The sequence below is a fragment of the Triticum dicoccoides genome, chromosome 3A (genome assembly GCF_002162155.2).
Source record: "Triticum dicoccoides isolate Atlit2015 ecotype Zavitan chromosome 3A, WEW_v2.0, whole genome shotgun sequence".
Taxonomy (NCBI): Eukaryota; Viridiplantae; Streptophyta; class Magnoliopsida; order Poales; family Poaceae; genus Triticum; species Triticum dicoccoides.
Window position 1 is genome coordinate 645,992,689 of NC_041384.1, and position 11,317 is coordinate 646,004,005.

The 11,317-nt window shown below is 45.8% G+C and overlaps 1 protein-coding gene across 1 annotated transcript; it reads left to right on the forward strand.

Moving 5' to 3' along the window:
• Positions 1-2,047: 2,047 nt before the first annotated feature.
• Positions 2,048-4,408, forward strand: LOC119269890. The gene is made up of 8 exons (XM_037551819.1): positions 2,048-2,230; positions 2,316-2,383; positions 2,489-2,553; positions 2,686-2,780; positions 2,996-3,104; positions 3,241-3,254; positions 3,719-3,820; positions 3,915-4,408. Exons 1-8 carry the CDS (start codon positions 2,162-2,164, stop codon positions 4,143-4,145), a joined length of 753 nt encoding a protein of 250 aa, XP_037407716.1. The 5' UTR covers positions 2,048-2,161; the 3' UTR covers positions 4,146-4,408.
• Positions 4,409-11,317: the final 6,909 nt, after the last annotated feature.

Sequence of the window (11,317 nt, forward strand, 5' to 3'; positions counted from 1 at the left end):
CACACACACATTTCCAGATTTTTATTTCCGTTTGATATTTTGAAGTAACATGAAAATGACAGTTTAATTTTTGAAAATTTATAATAGTTTAAAAAAAATTGAGACCATATTTGTAAAATGTATTTTTTAAGGTTCCTTTTTGAAAACACAAAAATAAAATTACGGGTCATTTTTTATAAAATGGGAACCAATATAGGTAAACATGGACATTTTTTAAAACCCCAAACCATTAATTACTAGTAAATTGTATGTGCTTTGCACGTCAAATATATAAAAGCATGAAAAAGTACATTTGAATATGTATTTCCTTTCATAGAATTGTATTGGACAAGAATTAACTTGGTTCTTATCTCTCTAGAATCCAAATTGTTCTGGTCTCTTTATTACTGGGGTATCAAATAAGCATGTGAAAAGATGTTTCTAGAACACATGAGATGGCAGAGTTGGGGGCTCAATTAGAAGGCCACGTGACAGAATCCTATAAGTTGAAAACTTTATCCAAGGGATGAAAATGCTCGAATTTGCCATCTCTCGACCGTTGGATGGAGCACCAATGGCTAATATTTGAAGCTATTGGCGCACTATATAATGGTATAGATATATTTTTTATTGAACATATTGAAATTTCTGAAAAACATTAAAATAAAAAATAAAAAACTGAACAATTAACAAAACAAGAAAAACGGACCATAAGTTCCCTAAAATCGGGTTCACGTAGCTGCAAATTGGTCGGCCCGATGGTGCTCACTTGTCTGGTCGAAAGGGCAGATATTTGACGCAGTGCGTCAAATAGGATTTGCTCTCCCATTTAAACGCGATCATGCTTCTTGCCGATTTGAATTTTGCAGTCCACTTGGCCTTTTCTCTAAAAGAGGGAAGACGAAGACGTTTTTTTGGCGGATTTCTCTCACTGAGATCTTCAAAATTAGATCGCGTTTTAATAAGTTTTGACGTTTTTTTCCATGAAAAACAAAAATTGGAAACAAAAAAAAGAGAAAATGAAAAAAAATGAAGAAATGACAACAGAAAAACCAAAGCAAGGTTGCAGTTTTTTCTTTTTTGGGGAAGCACAGGCTATGTTTTTTTTTCAGAGAAGCACCGGGTGTGCTCCTCGCAGAAGCAGACAAGTTGTGATTTTTTCCCCTTTTTTCTTCAGGCTCGCGAAGCACATGCTGTGTTTTTTGTTTTTTTTTCAGGGAAGCACAAGGTTGCGGAAGCACATGATGTGCTTCTCGTAGAAGCGGATCCTGTGCTTTTTTTTTTCCAAGAAGCATAATTGTTTTTTCCTTTTCGAGAAGCACATCTATGCTTCTCACGGAAGCACAGTTGTATTACTGAAGGAAGCAAAACTCTGCTGCGCATGGTAACACAAGTTTTCTTTTTTGAGAAACACATTTGTTCTTCAAAAGTCAAAAGAAATCCCCAAGAACTTAGGAAAAACCAGGCAATAACCGAAAAGCCAAAAACAACAAAAATCATCTAAAACCCCGAAGAACACGTGAAAAATCTAGAGAAAGTGTCCAAGACGCGACACGTGGCCGAGACTGGATGCACCACTTGGCACACCCACAAGCAAAAAATTGACTCTTGCCAATTAGTTTTCTTTCTTGAGAAATACCTATAATTTTATTTATACTCATAACGATTATAGAAGCCCCGTAAGGGGTAACAATTTGTTAGCTGCTCTCGGTTGTAGCCTTGTACTACCTTCGTCCTGATTTATTGGTCCCCTTCGTATTTTATGTCAAATTTTGGTCTCAAATTTTACTAACAAAATGTTAATTCATGTCATAAAAATTTATATAATTGAAAAACACGAATTCAATATGTAATTTTCAATGACATGCATTAATATTTAGTTAGTTAAATCTCTAGTTAAAATTTGGCACAAAATTTTGAGGGAACCAATAAACCAGGACGGAGGTATCCTGCGAAGTGTTTATGGTCAAATGCGGCCTATGTACACGGCCCGTAGGCTACCATCAGAATCTTCCGCTGAAACAGCATCGGCCGTTTAGTGGCCCAACACACAACCGAGGGTTCTTCCCTCTCCTTGCCTCGCTGCAGATAATTTCGGATAGCATTTTACGGCTCCCCTTCTCCCCCAGCTCCGCCTCCCCAAATCGCAGCCGAAACCTCGGGGAAGCTCGCCTCCACATCCATGGCTTCAGCCGCGACCTTTCCGAAGCTCCAGCTTGGTCCGCGATGCCACGGCTACTCCCATCTTCAGGTTCAGTTAATCCTTCAACCGTACGTACCCTCACGCAAGCAGCGCAGGAGTTCAACGAGTGATTGCCATTGATTTAACCTTGTAGGCGGCTGACCCGGTCCATGTCCACATGAAGATTGGTGATTCTTGCAAGTGCCCCATGCCCGCCCAAGGGTAAAACCTAAATTTTCCATGGACCATGTTTGTAACCTGTATGTGTTGCTTTTGTTGCTTCAGTCTTCAGTTTACCAGGAGATACTTGTGGTAAAAATGTACCAGGTTGCTTGTTTCTACCGGGAGAAGTGCAAGGCACACATTCCTGCCGGTGTCGGCGGATCGATCAGGTGAGCTGCAATTTCTGCCATAACATACCACTGAAGTACATGTGTTGATCTTTGTCCGTGATGTTCAAGTGTCATGCGGAACCTTCAGATTCAGAGTTCAGACACTGTGTTGAAGTTTTCAGAAAACTGCAGGTCGGGGCGCATCGGTCGCCGAGGCCGAGAAGACCGGGCTCTCGCTGGATAGCTTCAAGACAACCGTTGTCAAACGCGACGACGAAAAGATCCATGTGAGATTGTTTGTGCACTCTGCCATGCCATGTTAAATTAAAGCTGTCAACTCAAAAAAGAAATTTTTTAAAGCTGTCCACATCTAGTTAGTCACATAGTTTGGTGCAGACATTTCTCTTCAACTTAATACTAAGGACATTGTACTATGGTTAATGACGTAGGGCAGTTTTGAGTGGTCTTGACTCATCTGATGCTGGGAACTTGTTGTCTGCAGTTAAGAATCGAGCTGCCCGGGAAGGAAACGCAGAAGGTGTTTGATGCAGCCCTGACGAGCCTGGCCAAGGACGCGCCGCCGGTTCCAGGTTTCAGAAGGTCTAAGGGAGGTATTGATTCATTAACCTAATCCCCATTTCCTTGCAAGAAACAATGTTATATATTTGATTGCTTGCATCAAGTCACTGAAGCTTCTAACAATTTTGTTGCCATTTTTCTTCATGGATATCTGTTGGATGATTGAAGGGAAAACATCAAATGTAAGTGCATGTGAACCTTTCACGCCTCACTTGCAATGTGGGAGCTTTTCCCCGGTTTTTGTCCGAAACTCCGCCGTTCCAAATGGGGTTTAGTGTATGGGGTTGCCACTTTTAATTGCATTGCAAGGCTAACTTTTCTTTCACGCATGCTTTTCAAGAGGGTTGTTAACCAACTCCTCCTCGGAATGGCAAAGTCTTTTAAAACACCGTCCTTGTTCAGAAATAAAACCACCCAAGGACAGGGAGTAGTTTCTTTCCATCGAGCATCGCCGAGTACGCTCAGCTGTTACCGGCTGAATTTTCAACCGAAAGTGTGGGCTACTACTAAATACTAATTGCAATCAAGAGATGACACGGCTAGACATAGACATAAACTACACCATCAAGTCTGCACTGCTGTCCTAACCCCCCACATTAAGAACCGAGGACTGACGACGGCTTCTGAATCCCTGTACTGTGTCCAGATACCAAGCAGCATTCTCCTGTCGATGCTCGGCAAGAGCCGGGTCACCAAGTTCATCCTTCAGGAAATACTCAGTGTCACCGTCGGCGATTTCGTCAAGAAGGTTGGTGCCATTTCGTATAAAATTAGAACAGGCTAGCCAATCTTCGACTTTTTGGATTCAGAATAAACTGACGCTGGCCTTGCAACCGATGCAGGAGAACCTCAAGGTGAACCCTGAGATCGCGACGACGCAGTCAGAAGGCGACCTGGAGTCGTCGTTCGCGCCGGGCTCGTCGTTCGGGTTCAATGTGATCCTCGAGCTGGAGAAGGAGCCTGACACCGATGACGCCATTGATATCGAGCTATCGGACTCCAAGGACGCCCCTGACGTGAAGCAGTCCGACTCCGAAGAGCCTTCCGAAGAGGAGCCCCCCTCCTCCACCTGATACTTCAGAGAGGAAATGCCTCCGTGTATTTATTCCCTGGTGAATGTGCTTCAGATTCAGAATAGCATTAGCAGGCAAACAATTGTTCAGATAAAACACCAGAGATGATCTGCAGGTTGCGGGTGACACATCACTGAAGATGTGTGTGTAGCAGCACTGAACATGCAGACACGTTAGATTTGGGGAGACGTGGGCCCATGATGACAGCGCCGCAGCGCCGGGCTCCAGCGCAGCAATGATGAAAAACCCTATCCAGTTTGTCTGCAGCATGATCCACTGGCACCATGGCTTCGGCTTCGAACTACCCGATCAATCATTTGGGCCGGGGTGCTCCACTCCACTCCTCAAGCCTCACACGCCACCCCAGCCCACATCACCAGTGACCTAGTACCAACTCACGCACACGCATGATCCATGCAAGAGAAATACAGTATTATAACAACGAAATACATTGTTCTTCCAACCCTATCTTGTTTTCCCAACTCCGATCCCGTGGCCTGGAAGAATCCCCCTGACATGACAGCATTCCCAGCTTCTTGACGCGACCGTTGGACGATGCTGCTGAGATTTGTGCTCCTTGATTTCAGAAAATTCAAAGGATTAGGTTAGTAGGTGCATCAGTGCATGATAATGGATATGAGTGGCATCATTATACCAGAAACCAGGTCATTTCGTCTGGGGGGCTTGATTAAACGCAGGACCTGGAATGATTTCGGGCAGCCACCTTATTCCCTATCACACTCGCAATTTCAATAGTACCGAATTCCCAGCAGAATCCAAAAAAATCGTTAGGTGGTCGCATAGGCCTTCTCAAGAAAAACCCAACGCACATATTATTCCCTTGCCATTCTAGCCCAGACACCGCTCGCTGCCGCACCAACCACCGGTTGGCAATCATAGGGCGATGAAATCTTGGAACATTGTGGATTCAGAAGAAACTTTTCTCATTCATCGGCAACGGCGGTAGAATTTCTAACACATTCTCCTAATGTATGCTCATGTCCTCGGTTCTCCAAACAGGGAGAAGATCCCGGATTAGTAGTACGAATTAGTTGGTGGTTTGATTTGGCAGGGGGATTGGCCGGGAGACGGGGTAGGTGCCCAACTTATTGTCAAACAATCAGCGTCGATGGGCTCAGATTAACAAATGAACATACGACTGGGCATCGGCTGGACTGGTGAACCAGAAAATATCTGGAAATAATAATGTGGCATTCAGGCTGGACTAATCGCTGATATTGATGATAATAATGTTGCTCTAGTTGTAGAGGGCGGGTGGCCCGTCGCGCTCCACGGAGGTACCGCAACCTCTCGTTGAAATGAAACCCAACGCGCTGGTGTGGTGTGGTGTGGTGGTTTAACCACCAAAGCACGCCCGCGCACCGGTTCTTGACTTGGGAAATCAATGCTCCCTCCGGGAGGTAGGAAAAGGCACCGCTGGATGTAAAGAATGGACTATGATCATCGCTAAATAATGCTTCCGCCGTTTCACTGTCAAAAGCCAGGTGTTGTAGCCAATTTTAGAGAACCATATTTATGGTACAGAATATGCTTCTCGCAACAATATTGTTTGTACAGATGACAAATTCCGTTTTCAGCGTGCTTGCGTGTGGAGAAGGCAAGGTGGATGTTTCTGAAAATTGATTCTTAAAAACCCATGTCTGCGCATCGTATGAAAATGTGTAGCGGCGAAAATTTATGTGTATTTTTAGAAACACCGATAATAATGTAAATAAACACACACACACTTGCATGGTATCTACGGAAAAACGAACTTCAGGAGGTTCAAGAGTGACAATGTCACCAAAAAAATCATGTGGGTGTTTTTGCGTGAGAATTGCACGGATCAAATATAAAGGTTCACCAGAAATTAAAAACACCTTATATCTAAAAAAATCATGTGAAACATGTGAGCTCTACAAAACAAATGCACGAACAACCGCTACATCAGTCATTCTTCCCGTATAAAATTTTCACAGATCATAAATACACACATTTCAGATTCTAATTAAAAAGTTGGCATTTAGGTTCAAGATTAGATTATACTCTGACTTGACCTGCCCTGTCCTTGGCATCTGGCTATTTGGCGGCTCGTAGCATGGCCTCACATTTCAATTGCGGCGAGGGCTTCGTCGGTGGCGAAGTAGGAGGAGTGAGGGCTTCGCCGGTGGCTGTTGGTGGCGAAGTCGGACAAGTGATCTCGATAACGCCAATGTGCCACCTTGGCGGCGTCTTTCTTCTACTATGTTGCCTTCCTGCAAAAAAAAGAACTGCCTTTTTTATAATAAAGTGAGTAGTAAAATACCAATGTATTAAAGAAAAGCATACTCGGGCTTTAGATTCGAGTTGGGAGTATTCTACTCACTTCGTTCCTAAATACAAGTCTTTTTTAGAGATTTTAATAAGGGACTAAGAATACACGTATTTGAGATTCTACAAAAAAAGGTTGGCATTTTGGTTCGGGTTACTTATACCATAGCTCAGGAGTATCCATGGCGACGACGACGGCGCCAATGTGCCACCTTCCCAACGCCTTTCTTCTCGGCAGTGTGTGTGGTGTTTGTTTTGTGTGTCGGTCCATTGTGTCCACGATGACAGGGGTGGTTGTAACGGTTTTCGTCTGGTTTCTCGCATATTAACTAGGCAATCCTATACTAGTTTTTTAAATGAAGCGAGTCCTAAAGAACCGTTTTGTTTTTTTAAGAAAAATATTATACTCGGGCTCTAGATACAGGCCGGGAGTATTCTACAAACCTAGCTCTAGAAGAAGCTCGTGGCTTGCCCGCTGAGAAAGGAAAATGCGACGAGTCATGCATGGAGCCCCGCGCTCGTTTGGCGGGAAGATGGGAGCCGTGGCGTGCATGCCCAAACGGGCAATGGCGAGTAGGCAAACGCATGCCGTGAGCCGTTGAACGCAGCCTCAAAAGCCGCCCGACGTGGCTCGCGACCGGCGGTGCGTCCAGCGACGCGCGCGTGCACACCTACACATCCACATACACACACATTCGTCCGTTTTTCCGTTAGCCAGCACGCATCACTCTCATCATCATACTTATCTCAGGCATCTCGGCAACAACATACGACTCGATCTAGTTCGTTCGTTTCTTTTTTTGTTGCACAGGCTTTGAGCTACCGGTAACACCACGAGCCGACTGGATTACCCTTTGCAGGCTGCAGCCAAGCCTTGGGCAGGCGTGCAGTTCTGGTTACATGGAGGTAGCTAGCTAGCTAGCCAGGCTCGTTTTACGCGAACTGGTGGCGGCACGTAAACGGGCGGGCCAGACGCCGTGACGCGGGCGCGGCGGACCTAACCGCAAGTGGCCAGCCGGGAAAACGGCGGGGAAAGCTACGTCTACGGCACGGGCACCGCACCGCACCGCGGAACGGAGCGCGACAGAAAGAAAGGCCGTGCAAACGAACGGGGTGGCTGACGTCGGTGATGGGTGGCGAGGGCGGAAAGCGTTTTGGTTGCGCACCTCATCGATCCGTCGGTCCTCTCACGCCCCCACCCGACGTAAGTGAACGCGCCCGTCATTTTACTCTCTCTCCTTTGTGAGTCCACCGCGAACGGGCGGCTCCGTTCCTTTTCTGCTTTCACGTCCCCTGCTTCCATCCAGCTTTGGATACGTACGTGCTTTTAGCCCGTCCGGCTCTTTTTGAATCTCAAATCATGAGACCATGTGTTTTAATTGATAATGTAAGAACCGTTTGAAGTAAGCACATTTGAAAATTGGGTTTCTACGTTTCGGACCTTGCAAAAGATGTGTGAAGGGAACACATACATACATGCTCTTCAAAAATCATTGAAGAACAAAAGCAACCATGCCATGCCAAAACAGGATAAATCAGCTCACCATGCTCTTAAAATTGACCATATTGCCCAGTCAAACCTTCCCGTGTTTTTTTTTTACTTTGTAACAAGATTATCCACACCCAAGGGTTGTTTCTAAGATTTTCCACATATTTTAGAAGACGACGCCTTCCTCAACACCGTTGCACCATTCAAGTTCCAGGAAATGCGTGAAAAGTTCTGTAGACACCGGATATGCTTTTGATTGGGAAGCTGTGAAAGTTCATCCAAAAATAGGCATCCTGTCTTTTTGAACTGAAATATGAGGGCAATATATGGGTCCCTCGTATTTTTTTCATGTGACACTAATAATACTTTGTTTATGATTTTTTCTAGCATTCCTAACATATATCATTATTTTACAATTTCTACATAAAGTCCATGGTTTGAGTGAACGGTTTATAGCAAAAATGCTGCACTTACGGACTCCATCAATGCAAAGGGTCTTGTGAACAGACTCGTCTGGTCTCCTAATTCACCCCTCCCCCTGAATTGTAGGGTGGGGCCTCCTTCCTTCCAAACAGAGTGAATACATGCTAGAATTGTATTAACCGGAAACTTAGTACATGTGTGAATACATAGACAAACAGAGTGTCACTAGTATGCCTCTACTTGACTAGCTCGTTGAATCAAAGATGGTTAAGTTTCCTAGCCATAGACATGAGTTGTCATTTGATTAACGGGATCACATCATTAAAGAATGATGTGATTGACTTGACCCATTCCGTTAGCTTAGCACGATGATCGTTTAGTTTGTTGCTACTGCTTTCTTCATGACTTATACATGTTCCTCTGACTATGAGATTATGCAACTCCCGGATACCGGAGGAACACTTTGTGTGCTACCAAACGTCACAACGTAACTGAGTGATTATAAAGGTGCTCTATAGGTGTCTTCGATGGTGCTTGTTGACTTGGCATAGATCAAGATTAGGATTTGTCACTCCGATTGTCGGAGAGGTATCTCTGGGCCCTCTCGGTAATGCACATCACTATAAGCCTTGCAAGCATTGTGACTAATGAGTTAGTTGCGGGATGATGTATTACGGAACAAGTAAAGAGACTTACCGGTAACGAGATTGAACTAGGTATTGAGATACCGACGATCGAATCTCGGGCAAGTAACATACCAATGACAAAAGGAACAATGTATGTTGTTATGCGGTTTGACCGATAAAGATCTTCGTAGAATATGTAGGAACCAATATGAGCATCCAGGTTCCGCTATTGGTTATTGACCGGAGACAAGTCACGATCATGTCTACATAGTTCTCGAACTCATAGGGTCCGCACGCTTAAAGTTCTGTGACGATCGGTATTATGAGTTTATGTGTTTTGATGTACCGAAGGTAGTTCGGAGTCCCGGATGAGATCGGGGACATGAATAGGAGTCTCGAAATGGTCGAGACGTAAAGATCGATATATTGAACGACTATATTCGGACATCGGAAAGGTTCCGAGTGATTCGAGTATTTTTCGGAGTACCGGGGAGTTACGGGAATACGAGGAAGAAGTAATGGGCCTCATGGGCCAAGTGGTGGAAGTGAGGAGGCAGGGCGCGCAGCCCCCCTAGCCCAAACCGAATTGGACTAGGCCCCCCCCCCTTTCCCCCTTTTCCTCCCTCTCCTTCTTTCTCCTCTTTCCCCTTCCTTTCCTCCTCCTAGTAGGAGTAGGAAAGGGGAGTCCTACTCCTACTAGAAAGAGGACTCCTCCTGGCGCGCCCTAGGAGGGCCGGCCGGCCTCCCCCTTGCTCCTTTATATATGGGGGCAGTGTTGGGAACGTAGTAATTTTAAAAAAAATCCTACGCACACGCAAGATCATGGTGATGCATAGCAACGAGAGGGGAGAGTGTTGTCTACGTACCCTCGTAGACCGTTCGCGGAAGCGTTATATCAACGTGGTTGATGTAGTCGTACGTCTTCACGTCCGACCGATCCAAGTACCGAAAGCGCAACACTCCGAGTTCTGCACACGTTCGGCTCGGTGACGTCCTCGCCTTCTCGATCCAGCAAGAGGGGCAAAGTAGTAGATGAGTTCCGGCAGCACGACGGCGTGGTGACGGTGTTGGTGAAGAACAATCTCCGCAGGGCTTCGCCTAAGCACTACGAAAACTATGACGGAGGATAAACTAGAGGGGACGGGGTTGCCGGCACACGGCTTGGTGTTTCTTGATATGTCTTGGGTGCTAGCCCTACCCCTCTATTTATATGTTGAGCCTTGGTGTCGAAACTTGGAGTAAAAGCCTCCACAAAGTCGGTTTCACCCGAAAGGCAAGAGTCCTTCTCGGACTCCAGGGCCAGACGCCAGGGTCCCCAGCGTCTGGACCCAGACGCCAGGAACTTCCTTTTGCTCTTTCCAAAAACCTTGTGGGCTTTCCCCTTTGGCCCAAATAAAGTGTTCTCGTACCCAAACATTTCGGGAAACATCCGGAACCCCTTCTGGTGATTTCCGGAACCCTTCCGATGACCAAACACTATTATCCCATATATCAAACTTTATCTCCGGACCATTCCGGAGTTCCTCGTCATGTCCGTGATCTCATCCCGGACTCCGAACAACATTCAGTCATCAACATACATAACTCATATAGTACTATATCGTCAACGAACGTTAAGCGTGCAGACCCTACGGGTTCGAGAACTATGTAGACATGACCGAGACACCTCTCTGGTCAATAACCAATAGTGGGACCTGGATGCCCATATTGGCTCCTACATATTCTACGAAGATCTTTATCGGTCAGACCGCATAACAACATATGTTGTTCCCTTTGTCATCGGTATGTTACTGTTGGGGAACGTAGTAATTTCAAAAAAATTCCTACGCACACGCAAGATCATGGTGATGCATAGCAACGAGAGGGGAGAGTGTGATCTACGTACCCTTGTAGATCGACAACGGAAGCGTTAACTTGGTTGATGTAGTCGTACGTCTTCACGGCCCGACCGATCAAGCACCGAAACTACGACACCTCCGAGTTCTAGCACACGTTCAGCTCGATGACGATCCCCGGACTCCGATGCAGCAAAGTGTCGGGGAAGAGTTCCGTTAGCACGACGGTGTGGTGACGATCTTGATGTACTACTGTCGCAGGGCTTTGCCTAAGCACCGCTACAATATTATCGAGGACAATGGTGGAAGGGGGCACCGCACACGGCTAAGAATATGATCACGTGGATCAACTTGTGTCCTTAGGGGTGCCCCTTGCCTCCGTATATAAAGGTTCAAAGGGGGGGCGGCCGGCCAAGAGGAGGCGCGCCAGGAGGAGTCCTACTCCCTCCGGGAGTAGGACTCCCCCCCTTTCCTAGTTGGAATAGGATT

Excerpts from the sequence above, each read along its gene's own strand:
- LOC119269890 (XM_037551819.1), top strand. The coding sequence starts at position 2,162 with ATGGCTTCAGCCGCGACCTTTCCGAAGCTCCAGCTTGGTCCGCGATGC. Across the intron at positions 2,231-2,315 it reads ACGGCTACTCCCATCTTCAG|GCGGCTGACCCGGTCCATGT; the intron begins GTTCAGTTAATC and ends TTAACCTTGTAG. Across the intron at positions 2,554-2,685 it reads GGTGTCGGCGGATCGATCAG|GTCGGGGCGCATCGGTCGCC; the intron begins GTGAGCTGCAAT and ends AGAAAACTGCAG.